Below are 13,529 nucleotides of genomic sequence, written 5' to 3' on the forward strand. Positions count from 1 at the left end.
CCTCAATGACTCATAAGCCATTATTTCTATTACATCTTTTGTAGAATCGTACTGTGAAGTTTATCTAACTTGAATATCCAGAGGATGTTCTTGCAAAAACCAGCTACTGCATCTGAGTCTTCTACGCCAATTTTTGATGTCCATCTGCCCAGTCACTTAGTTACTCTCTCTCCTTTACTAATCACTCCTTCACATCTTACACGTCACCGAGTTCCAGTGAAACTGAGCAGGACCCTGTGGGGCCCTCATGAGTACAAAAGACTTTCAGTATCTCCCATTTCTTTGTAGAAAAAAAGCTTTAGCTCCTAGACCTTCCCTGAGTTCCTAAGGTCAGATTCAAACGGTTCCTAATTAGGAAAAGTGGGAGGATACAGAAGCAAAGAGGAACAGTCAGCAAACAATATTGCAGCGATGAAGCAAGGTCCTTTTTCTCCCTCAAGGAATATACACAACAACATAACTTTAAGTTTTTCTTTAAGGCCTCTATCCAGGTAGAGGATGGTAACTTTAAGGCTGAGCACAAGATTGCTCGAACACACCCTGTTACCTAACCCCAAACCAAGCAGAAGAGAGTCATACATTCTGCAGCCCTCATCCGAAGTTTTGCCTTTAAAAAGTCTTCCTCAAAAACCAAGGATGAGTTAGGATTTTAGAACGTAAGCCACATATTCCCCTTGCCTGGCCCTGTACTAAACCTTTCTCTGTTCCAAACTCCTAAACAAACTTTTTGGTTTGTTTGGTCTCCCTAGGCATCGGGGACACAAACTTGAGTTCAGCAGTACAAGGGATCTTCATTCTCATTTTATTTTGATCACTTTGTCTTCCTCATCATTCCTAATGTTATATCACATGAACTAAGAATTTCACATACATTTAGATCACCTGGTGAATATTTATAAAATACTTTTTATCAGAGCCCATTCATAATCTACTGAATCAATTTCTTCAGTTATACTTCAGAATCAATATTTTGCACAAAACTCCCCCAGACAATTCTGATGTGTAATCTGGTTTAGGAATCATCGCACAATAGCTACAGCTTCCTAATTATTGCTTATGACACAAGTTTCTTCTCCCTGCACCCTATTTTCTATAGCCAAATATTTAACTTGAAAAAATAAGTGATGTTCTCCCTCCTTGTCTAATAAGTTTTAAATTCTTGCTGAACGCTTGCAGAATGAAGTTCAAGATCTTCACACGGCATTTCATTCATTTTATAAACTGGTCCCTTCTAATATTGTTATTATGTTCTTATATCCATGTTATACACAAAGAATTTCTTGACCTTACTCTATCAGTCAATTCTGTTGCTTAGTCGTGTCCGACTCTTTGCGACCCCATGGACTGCAGCACACCAGGCTCCCTGTCCATCACCAACACCCAGAGCTTGCTCAAACTCATGTCCATTGAGGCAGTGATGCCATCTGACTATCTCATCCTCTGCTGTCCCCTTCTCATTCTGCCTTCAATCTTTCCCAGCAGCAGGGTCTTTTCCAATGAATCAGTTCTGTGCATCAGGTGGCCTAAGTATTGAAGCTTCAGCTTCAATGTCAGTCTTTCCAATGAATATTCAGGACTGATTTCCTTTAGGATTGACTGGCTAGATCTCCTTGCAGTCCAAGGGACTCAAGAGTCTCCTTCAACACCACAGTTCAAAAGCATCAATTTCTCAGTGCTCCGCTTTCTTGATAGTCCAACTCTCACATCCATACTTGACTACTGGAAAAACCATAGCCTTGACTAGACGGACTTTTGTTGACAAAGTAATGTCTCTGCTTTTTAATATATTATCTAGGTTGGACATAACTTTCCTTCCAAGGAGTAACGTCTTTTAATTTCATGGCTGCAATCACCATCTGCAGTGATTTTGGAGTCCCCCAAAATAAAGTCTGTCACTGTTTCCACTGTTTCCCCATCTACTTTCCATGAAGTGATGGGACCAGATGTCATGATCTTAGTTTTCTGAATGTTGAGCTTTAAGCCAACTTTTTCACTCTCCTCTTTCATGTTCATCAAGAGGCTTTTTAGTTTCTCCTCTTTTTTTGCCATAAGGGTGGTGTCATCTGCATATCCGAGGTTATTTAGCATCCCCTAAGTTTGCTCATGATGAATGTGAAAGAGGAGAGTGAAAAAGTTGGCTTAAAGCTCAACATGCAGAAAACTAAGATCATGGCATCTGGTCCCATCACTTCATGAGAAATAGATGGGCAAACAGTGGAAACAGTGTCAGACTTTATTTTTGGGGGCTCCAAAATCACTGCAGATGGTGATTGCAGCCATGAGATTAAAAGACGTTTACTCCTTGAAAGGAAAGTTATGTCCAACCTAGACAATATATTAAAAAGCAGAGACATTACTTTGTCAACAAAAGTCCGTCTAGTCAAGGCTATGGTTTTTCCAGTAGTCAAGTATGGATGTGAGAGTTGGACTATCGAGAAAGCTGAGCACTGAGAAATTGATGCTTTTGAACTGTGGTGTTGAAAGAGACTCTTGAGAGTCCCTTGGACTGCAAGGAGATCAAACCTGTCCATTCGAAGGAGACCAGTCCTGGGTATTCACTGGAAGGACTGATGTTAAAGCTGAAACTCCAATACTTTGGCCACCTCATGAGAAGAGTTGACTCATTGGAAAAGCCTCTGATGCTGGGAGGGATTGGGGGCAGGAGGAGAAGGGGATGACAGAGGATGAGATGGCTGGATGGCATCACCGACTCGATGGACATGAGTTTGAGTGAACTCCGGGAGTTGGTGATGGACAGGGAGGCCTGGTATGCTGTGATTCATGGGGTTGTAAAGAGTCGGACATGACTGAGAGACTGAACTGAACTGAACTGAAGTTTGCTCATCTTCAGAATTTCTTTCTTCTCTTCTAAATCTTCACATTTCTGTGCAAAGTTTTAAATGACATAATGCTTTTCTGTGTTCTAAATCTGCTCACTTCTGAAAAAAAATTTAAATGATGCAATTACATTATTCTAATAAAACTTTTCCACTACTAATTTTCATGTATCATAGTAAAAGTAAACTAAAAAATGTTCAGGTTAGTATATGCTTTTATTTCAATTACGCTCAGCAGATTCACTTTTAAAAAGAAATGATGTCCTTTCTCCATTTACCACATTGCATTTCAGAGGCCATCTATTAAGGATATGGAAACAAAAAATGCAACGGAGCTGACAGAGTTCATTCTTACAGGACTTACATGTCAACCAGAGTGGCAAATTCCCCTGTTTCTGCTGTTTTTTATGATATATCTCGTCACCATCGTGGGAAACACTGGTTTGATTGCACTCATCTACAATGACCCTCAACTTCATATCCCAATGTACTTTTTTCTTGGGAATTTGGCCTTTGTGGATACTTGGTTATCATCCACAGTGACCCCCAAGATGTTAGTCAACTTCCTAGGCAAGAGTAAGATGATATCTCTCTCTGAATGCATAGTACAATTCTTTTCCTTTGCAATCAGTGTAACCACAGAATGTTTTTTGCTGGCAACAATGGCATATGATCGCTATGTAGCCATATGCAAACCATTACTTTATCCAGTGATTATGACCAATAGACTATGCATGCAGCTGCTAGTCTCATCATTTGTAGGTGGCCTTCTTCATGCCTTAATTCATACAGGTTTTTTATTCAGGTTAACCTTTTGTAATACTAACGTAATACTTCATTTTTACTGTGATGTCATGCCACTGATTAAAATTTCCTGTACTGATCCTTCTGTTAATGTCCTGATGATATTTATTTTCTCTGGCTCAATACAGGTGTTCAGCATTCTGATAGTTTTTATCTCATATACACTTGTTCTCTTTACAATATTAAAAAGGAAATCTTTGCAAGGCATAAGGAAGGCCTTCTCCACCTGTGGGGCCCACCTCCTGTCTATCTCCTTATACTATGGGCCTCTTCTTTTCATGTATGTGCGCCCTGAATCCACACGAGCAAATGATCAAGATATGATGGACTCTTTATTTTACACTGTCATAATTCCTTTTTTGAATCCAATTATTTACAGCCTGAGAAATAAGAAAGTCATAGATTCCCTGACAAAAATGTTAAAGAGAGATGGTTGGATCTCATAGTATTATAAGTACTCCTTTCATTTAAATATTAACAAAATTATATAGTTTAGATGTTGCTATGTGACAGTGTTCAGCTTTTTTGGATGTATAATTGTTCTATTATTTAGTCACTTAAGACATTAGTAACTAATAAATCCCATAAAATAGATTTATATTCTTATTCAAAAACATATAAAAATTTTATCCTCTTATTCTGGAGAAGGAAATGGCAACCCACTCCAGTGTTCTTGCCTGGAGAATCCCAGGGATGGGGGAGCCTGGTGGGCTTCCGTCTATGGGGTCACACAGAGTCAGACACGACTGAAGTGACTCAGCAGCAGCAGCAGCATAGAATACTAAAATAAAGCAAAAAACCCCAAATATTTTCTATGCCTGTATGTTCTTCGATGTGGTTTTAAAATGCATTAAATATTAAAACAGAGCAGTTCCTCTGAAGGAGACTTGTTTATGATGTCTTTGACCTTATTTGTCAATCACATTTAACTCCAAAGTGGAGGCAGATTGGTATTTGAATGAAGAGAGGCAAACCCTAGGAATTCTGCTGGCCATCAAAAGGTCTTACATTCCACTTTATTTCAGTTCAGTTCAGTCGCTCAGAAGTGTCCGACTCTCCGCGACCCCATGAATCACAGAACGCCAGGCCTCCCTGTCCATCACCAACTCCCGGAGCTCACTCAAACTCATGACCACAGAGTCGGTAATGCCATCCAGCCATCTTATTCTCGGTCGTCCCCTTCTTATCCAGCCCCCAACCTTTCCCAGCATCAGAGTCTTTTCCAGTGAGTCAACTCATCGCATGAGGTGGCCAAAGTATTGCAGTTTCAGCTTCAGCATCAGTCCCTCCAATGAACACCCAGGATCGATCTCCCATAGAATGGACTGGTTGGATCTCCTTCTGGTACAAGGGACTCTCAAGAGTCTTCTCCAACACCACAGTTCAAAAGCATCAATTCTTCGGCAATCAGCTTTCTTCACAGTCCAACTCTCACATCCATACACGACCATGGGAAAAACCATAGCCTTGACTAGACAGACCTTGGTTGGCAAGGTCATGTCTCTGCTTTTTAATATACTATCAAGGTTGGTCATAACTTTCCTTCCAAAGAGTAAGCGTCTTTTAATTTCCTGGCTGCAGTCAGCATCTGCAGTGATTTTGGAGCCCCCAAAAATAAAAATAAAGTCTGACACTGTTTCCACTGTTTTTCCATCTATTTCCCATGAAGTGATGGGACCAGATGCCATGATCTTCGTTTTCTGAATGTTGAGCTTCAAGCCAACCTTTTCGCTCTCCTCTTTCAATTTCATCAAGAGGCTTTAGAGTTCCTCTTCACTTTCTGCCATAAGGGTAGTGTCATCTGCATATCTGAGGTTATTGATATTTCTCCCAGCAATATTGATTCCAGGTTGTGCTTCTTCCAGCCCAGCGTTCCTCATGATGTACTCTGCATATAAGTTAAATAAGCAAGGTGACAATATACAGCCTTGACGTACTCCTTTTCCTATTTGGAACCAGTCTGTTGTTCCATGTACAGTTCTGATTGTTGCTTCTTGACCTGCATACAGGATTCTCAAGAGGCAGGTCAGATGGTCTGGGATTCCCATCTCTTTCAGAGTTTTCCACAGTTTATTGTGATCCACACAGTCAATGGCTTTGGCATAGTCAATGAAGCAGAAATAGATGCTCTTCTGGAACTCTCTTGCTTTCTCCATGATCCAGCAGATGTTGGCAATTTGATCTCTGGTGCCTCTGCCTTTTCTAAACCCTGCTTGAACATCTGGGAGTTCACGGTTCACATATTGCTGAAGCCTGGCTTGGAGAATTTTGAGCATGACTTTACTAGCGTGTGAGATGAGTGCAACTGTGTGGTAGTTTGAGCATTCCTTGGCATTGCCTTTCTTTGGGATTGGAATGAAGACTGACCTTTTCCAGTCCTGTGGCCACTGCTGAGTTTTCCAAATCTGCTGGCATATTGAGTGAAGCACTTTCACAGTATCATCTTTCAAGATTTGAAATAGCTCAACTGGAGTTCCATCACCTCCACTAGCTTTGTTCGTAGTGATGCTTTCTAAGGCCCACTTGACTTCACATTCCAAGATGTCTGTCTCTAGGTCAGTGATCACATTATCGTGACTATCTTGGTCGTGAAGATCTTTTTTGTACAGTTCTTCTGTGCATTCTTGCCACCTCTTCTTAATATCTTCTGCTTCTGTTAGTTCCATGCCATTTCTGTCCTTTATCGAGCCCATCTTTGCATGAAATGTTCCCTTGGAATCTCTGATTTTCTTGAAGAGCTCTCTTGTTTTTCCCATTGTGTTGTTTTTCTCTATTTCTTTGCATTGATCACTGAGGAAGGCTTTCTTATCTCTCCTTGCTATTCTTTGGAACTCTGCATTCAGATGCTTATATCTTTCCTTTTCTCCTTTGCTTTTCGCTTCTCGTCTTTTCACAGCTATTTGTAAGGCCTCCTCAGACAGCCATTTCACTCTTTTGCATTTCTTTTCCATGGGGATGATCTTGGTCCCTGTCTCCTGTACAATATCGCGAACCTCCATCCAGAGTTCATCAGGCACTCTATCAATCAGATCTAGTCCCTTAAATCTATTTCTCACTTCCACTGTATAATCATAAGGGATTTGATTGAGGTCATATCTGAATGGTCTAGTGGTTTTCCCTACTTTCTTCAATTGAAGTCTGAATTTCGCAATAAGGAGTTCATGATCTGAGCCACAGTCAGCTCCTGGTCTTGTTTTCGCTAACTGTATACAGCTTCTCCATCTTTGGTTGCAAAGAATATAATCAATCTGATTTTGGTGTTGACCACCTGGTGATGTCCATGAGTAGAGTCTTCTCTTGTGTTGTTGGAAGAGGGTGTTTGCTATGACCAGTGCATTCTCTTGACAAAACTCTATTAGCCTTTGCCCTGCTTCATTCCGTGCTCCAAGGCCAAATTTGCCAGTTACTCCAGGTGTTTCTTGACTTCCTACTTTTGCGTTCCAGTCCCCTATAATGAAAAGGACATCTTTTTTGGGTGTTAGTTCTAAAAGGTCTTGTAGGTCTTCATAGAACCAATTAACTTTGGCTTCTTCAGCATTACTGGTTGGGGCATAGGCCTGGATTACTGTAATACTGAATGGTTTGCCTTGGAAACGAACAGAAACCATTCTGTCATTTTTAAGAATAGGGAATAGTCCTCCCCTTAATCTTAGTAATCTTCATGCAACTCCTAAGGCAAAATTTTAAGCTGTCTACTGTATTTTTTTTCAAACAGGCACTCCACTGGGAGATTATATGAAAACTTTTGCTCAATGAAAAAAGTATATGTAAAGAAAAATTGATTTTAAATTTATTCTAAAAATCTCGAAATACTGACACTGAACTTATTTGAGGACACTGAACCAAATATGGATACCTTAAATTTGTACACTGTACTTGTACAATTTCATAAAGACAAACCTTTCCCACTGTAAGCATCCTTCCTGGAATTATCAAAATAGGCTCATGAACCTGAGTTTTAGATTTGAGGTCATAGAGGCTGACATGTTAAGGGAACAAATGTCCCTTAGAAGTCTGTGTGCCTGTATCACAGAGACAGTAGGAGACTCTGAAGAAGCAGCTCCTTTCCTTGTTGTAAAAATAAAAATTTGAAGATAAAATATACATGCTCTAAATTAGAATCTTGTATTTCCATAATTCCTGTCTCAACAAGCAAGGTAGAGATGGCTGAGGATAACTGCTCCTTGGCAATTGAATTTATCCTCATAGGATTTACAGATCACCCAGAGCTGAGGATTCTTCTGTTTCTGGTGTTCTTTATCATCTCTCTGATCACCATGGTGGGGAATCTTGGCCTGGTGGCATTGATAGTAACAGAGCATCGTCTTCACACACCAATGTACATCTTCCTGGGTAATCTTGCTCTGATGGATTCCTGTTGTTCCTGTGCCATCACCCCCAAAATGTTGGAGAACTTCTTTTCTAAGGACAAGATGATTTCTCTCTATGAATGCATGGCACAATTTTACTTTCTCTGTCTTGCTGAAAGTGCAGACTCCTTTCTCCTGGCAGCAATGGCTTATGATCGCTTTGTGGCCATCTGCAAACCACTGCAGTACCACACCATGATGTCACAGAAACTCTGCATTGAGATGACCACAGGGGCATACGTAGCTGGAAACCTGCATTCCATAATTCACATAGGGTTTCTGTTTAGGTTAACTTTCCATGGGTCTCATCAAATCAATCACTTTTTTTGTGATGTTCTTCCATTATACAGACTCTCCTGTGTGGACCCTAATATCAATGAATTAATGATATTTATCTTTGGAGGATCAGTTCAAATATTCACTATTACCATAGTAATAATTTCCTACCTTTACATCATTTTCACAATTTTCAAGATGAAATCTAAAGAAGGAAGAAAGAAAGCTTTATCGACTTGTGCGTCCCACTTTCTCTCAGTCTCAATATTCTATGGTTCTCTTCTCTTCACGTACATTCAACCGAATTCAGTTAATGAAGAAGATAAAGATTTACCTGTTGCTATTTTTTATACTCTAGTGATTCCTTTATTAAACCCTTTTATTTATAGCTTAAGAAATAAGGAAGTAATAAATGTTATGAAAAAAATTATGAACCTATCATAACATTCTGAAACAATTACCATGCCATGTGGACAGCTGATTGCAATTTGAGAAAGCTTTTTTCAAAATCAAAGAATATTGAGAAAATGGGAAATGACAACTTTCAATATAAAATATTAAATTATTAACACATGATTAGTTTCTGAGCTGAATAAACAAGTTCAGAAAAGAGACTTTCTGCTAAAATGTACTCAAAAATATAAGCTACTAGTCTTTTATCAGGGACAAACTAAATAATTATTCTTGAGTAACACAAAAGTACTCTTGAGTAACACAAAACTGTGTTCCAGTATGATTAGTTCCAACAGTTACTATTAGTTTCAGAGTATAATAGCTACAATTTTCAACAAATCCTAGAACTAGAAGTTATATACAACATTTGCCTTCATTTAATATTGCTGGCAAATTTCTGCAATTGGAAGCCATAATCTAACAAACTCCTCATACCTCAAGTTCCCAACAATTAATTCCATTTTAGGCAATACCGTGTGACAGAAGTAAGCTATTTATTTCCATTTGAATATAAATTTTGAGTTTAAGATATTATATTTGAATATGAATTCAAATAAAATATTTATTTCCTAATCAACGCTTTCCTCTTTATTGTTAGTCAATTTTCTAACAAATTCTCTGAAATAGAGTATTTTAATTTATTATTGATTTATCAATCTGTAGTTGAATATGTTTCTACTTATATTGATACTATTATGTATTTGATATTTTTATGCTGTTTGCTTTTGATTGGCAGCCCATCATATATGACAGTCTAATTACTAAATATATTAATTAAATAAAGGTTTCTTCCTCTCATATTATTATTTGACTTGCTTATTATTAGGAATATCTCTATCTTGGGCTGATTCCAATAAGAGTATTAATAGGTGCATCAGTTCAGTTCAGTTCAGTTCAGTCGCTCAGTCATGTCCACTCTTTGCGACCCCATGAACCACAGCAAGCCAGGCCTCCCTGTCCATCACCAACTCCCGGAGTTCACTCAAACTCATGTCCACAGAGTCGGTGATGCCATCCAGCCATCTCATTCTCTGCTGTCCCCGTCTACTCCTACCCCCAATCCCTCCCAGCATCAGACTCTTTTCCAGTGAGTCAACTCGTCGCATGAGGTGGCCAAAGTATTGCAGTTTCAGCTTTAGCATAAGTCCTTCCAGTGAACACCCAGGATTGATCTCCTTTAGAATGGACTGGTTGGATTTCCTTGCAGTCCAAGGGACTCCCAAGAGTCTTCTCCAGCACCACAGTTCAAAAGCATCAATTCTTCGGCAATCAGCTTTCTTCACAGTCCAACTCTCACATCCATACATGACCATGGGAAAAACCATAGCCTTGACTAGACGGACCTTGGTTGGCAAAATAATGTCTCTGCTTTTTAATATACTATCAAGGTTGGTCATAACTTTCCTTCCAAGGAGCAAGCGTCTTTTAATTTCATGGCTGCAATCAGCATCCGCAGTGATTTTGGAGCCCCAAAAAATAAAGTCTGACACTGTTTCCACTGTTTTTCCATCTATTTCCCATGAAGTGATGGGACCAGATGCCATGATCTTCGTTTTCTGAATGTTGAGCTTCAAGCCAACCTTTTCACTCTCCTCTTTCACTTTCATCAAAAGGCCTTTGAGTTCCTCTTCAATTTCTACCATAAGGGTGGTGTCATCTGCATATCTGAGGTTATTGATACTTCTTCCGGCAATCTTGATTCCAGCTTGTGCTTCTTTCAGCCCAGCGTTCCTCATGATGTACTCTGCATATAAGTTAAATAAGCAGGGTGACAATATACAGCCTTGACGTACTCCTTTTCCTATTTGGAACCAGTCTGTTGTTCCATGTACAGTTCTGACTGTTGCTTCCTGACCTGCATACAGGTTTCTCAAGAGGCAGGTCAGGTGGTCTGGTATTCCCGTCTCTTTCAGAATTTTCCACAGTTTAATGTGATCCACACAGTCTAAAGCTTTGGCATAGTCATTGAATCAGAAATATGTTTTTTTGGAACTCTCTTGCTTTCTCCATGATCCAGCGGATGTTGGCAATTTGATCTCTGTTTCCTCTGCCTTTTCTAAAAACTGCTTGAACATCTGAAAGTTCACGATTCACATATTGCTGAAGCCTGGCTTGGAGAATTTTGAGCATGACTTTACTAGCGTGTGACATGAGTGCAATTGTGCGGTAGTTTGAGCATTCTTTGACATTGCCTTTCTTTGGGATTGGAATGAAGACTGACCTTTTCTAGTCCTGTGGCCACTGCTGAGTTTTCCAAATTTGCTGGCATATTGAGTGCAGCACTTTCACAGCCTCATCTTTCAGGATTTGAAATAGCTCATGTTTTTGTTTATAAATGTAGAATTGTTAATATTTTCTTTCTCAATTATGCTTGATCAGCAACTCCAGGTTTTGGTTAATGCTATGCGCCTATTACAGCATCATCTTTCCAACTGAGGTATTTCAAATCCTGAAAGATGATGCTCTAATAGGTGCATGCTGCTGCTGCTGCTAAGTCACTTCAGTCATGTCCGACTCTGCGTGACCCCATAGACGGCAGCCCACCAGTCTCCCCCGTCCCTGGGATTCTCCAGGCGTATATAGCATTAACCAAAACCTGGAGTTGCTGATCAAGCATAATTGAGACAGAAAATATTAACAATTCTACATTTATAAACAAAAACATGTATTGATCCTTACATGTACAATTATGAAAGAAATAATTTACTGAGAACCTACCAACTGCTAGGCACTAAACTAGAACTTTCATATATATTACCTACTAAATAGACAAGAGTTTTCATGCTTTTGCACAGTAAAATTTCATACTTTGACAAGTCAAGAAAAGGGTTTATTACCAAAAGACCAAATCTAGAAATAATAAGCAGATTAACTGATGCATGTGATTATTTGATCATTTTCCTTTTTGCCCTCAATCCATTTTCCTACTTCCTTACCTGTGTTTTGTTTTATAATTAAGGACCACTGTCAAATTCAGACTCCTTCCCTTCCAAATGTCTTCTATCTACATTGAACAATGAGGATCAGTGTAACTAAAGACTGGGGGAAAACCCATAATGTTTTTCCCATTCTTCCACTGCTAAAGGGAGTGTCTCCAAGCACAAGTTGTATCTAATCACTAAGTCCACCTACTGTAAGAAAGTTGCTCATGCGTGTGAAATCATAGCTTATGTTAACTAATCACTCACCCTTGTAGAAACTCCTCACTAATTGTAATCTCTGAGCTGCCTTACTATTCTGTTTGACTTTTTGATTTAACAATACTTTCGAATTGTTTACTGAATTAAATTTCTCTCCTTAATTAGTGGGCAAAGTCTTTGTTTTCCTGAGTTCCTCCTCTTACAATGACTATATAAATTTTAAAACTTTTACATAATAATAAAACAGCAGAGTTAATAGCCACATAAAATACAAAAAATTGAAGACATTTATGAGAGAAAGAAAATGGCTAACACATATATAAGAAACTACTACAATTCATAAAAGACATGCAAACATCTGAGTAGAAGGAAGTGGCAATGGACATTCAACAGAAAAATTGTAAATCTAATAAGCTTAAGTAATATATTTCACTTATTTCAATTTAAATATGTGAAATTAATTTTTTTTTGGTTTTATTTTACTTCTATTGTATGAATGGAAAGAAGAGCTATCAGTTTGGAAAACATTTAAAAGGATATGACAGTCAATTTGTTGGGAATATAATAGAGCAGTTATACCTCTAAAATTGATACAATCTTTCTGCAGGACAGTTAAGCAAAATAGATTAGATTTGGGATGGCCACAGTTCAGTTCAGTCCAGTTCAGTCACTCAGTCGTCTCTGACTCTCCGCGACCCCATGAATCACAGCACGCCAGACCACCCTGTCCATCACCAACTCCCGGAGTTCACTCAAACTCATGTCCACAGAGTCGGTGATGCCATCCAGCCATCTCATTCTCAGTCGTCCCCTTCTCCTCCTGCCCCCAACCTTTCCCAGCATCAGAGTCTTTTTCAGTGAGTCAACTCGTCGCATGAAGTGGCCAAAGTATTGCAGTTTTAGCTTTAGCATCAGTCCTTCCAATGAACACCCAGGATTGATCTCCTTTAGAATGGACTGGTTGGATTTCCTTGCAGTCCAAGGGACTCTCAAGAGTCTTCTCCAGCACCACAGTTCAAAAGCATCAATTCTTTGGCGATCAGCCTTCTTCACAGTCCAACTCTCACATCCATACATGACCACGGGAAAAACCAGAGCCTTGACTAGATGGACCTTGGTTGGCAAAGTAATGTCTCTGCTTTTTAATATACTATCAAGGTTGGTCATAACTTTCCTTCCAAGGAGTAAGCGTCTTTTAATTTCATGGCTTCAATCAGCATCCGCAGTGATTTTGGAGCCCCAAAAAATAAAGGCTGACACTGTTTCCACTGTTTTCCCATCTATTTCCCATGAAGTGATGGGACCAGATGCCATGATCTTTGTTTTCTGAATGTTGAGCTTCAAGCCAACCTTTTCACACTCCTCTTTCACTTTCATGAAGAGGCTTTTGAGTTCCTCTTCACTTTCTGCCATAAGCCACAACTGAGGGAAAAATTTGATCATGGGTTTAGAGATCACCAGGTTCTAAGGCTGAGCCTGGGTGGGACAGTGGTGGCCATTGCTGGCATTTACTAAAGTGACACCTGTGAGGACTCCCATCTCTTAGCAGAGCCATAGATACCTAAATAGGCAGCACACTGAAACTTTGTGCATGTGACCCACTTATTTTAACATCCCCTCTGCTGAGTGTGCAGGGAGAGGAGAAAAGA

General features: G+C 39.4%; 2 protein-coding genes across 2 annotated transcripts; both read left to right on the forward strand.

The window, feature by feature from the left end:
* The first annotated feature begins 1,245 nt into the window (after positions 1-1,245).
* On the forward strand, positions 1,246-4,087 carry LOC148778731 (olfactory receptor 5H2-like). Its single transcript, XM_088830898.1, has 2 exons — positions 1,246-1,264; positions 3,120-4,087. The coding sequence occupies exons 1-2, from the start codon at positions 1,246-1,248 to the stop codon at positions 4,085-4,087; spliced, it is 987 nt and encodes a 328-aa protein (XP_088687024.1).
* A 3,702-nt stretch (positions 4,088-7,789) lies between these two features.
* LOC129550406 (olfactory receptor 5K1-like) lies at positions 7,790-8,731 on the forward strand. The gene has a single exon (XM_055418029.2). It carries the CDS (start codon positions 7,805-7,807, stop codon positions 8,729-8,731), a length of 927 nt encoding a protein of 308 aa, XP_055274004.2. The 5' UTR covers positions 7,790-7,804.
* Positions 8,732-13,529: the final 4,798 nt, after the last annotated feature.

The sequence above is a fragment of the Moschus berezovskii genome, chromosome 1, assembly GCF_049115385.1.
Source record: "Moschus berezovskii isolate FMDL1 chromosome 1, NW_MosBer_1.0, whole genome shotgun sequence".
Taxonomy (NCBI): domain Eukaryota; kingdom Metazoa; phylum Chordata; class Mammalia; order Artiodactyla; family Moschidae; genus Moschus; species Moschus berezovskii.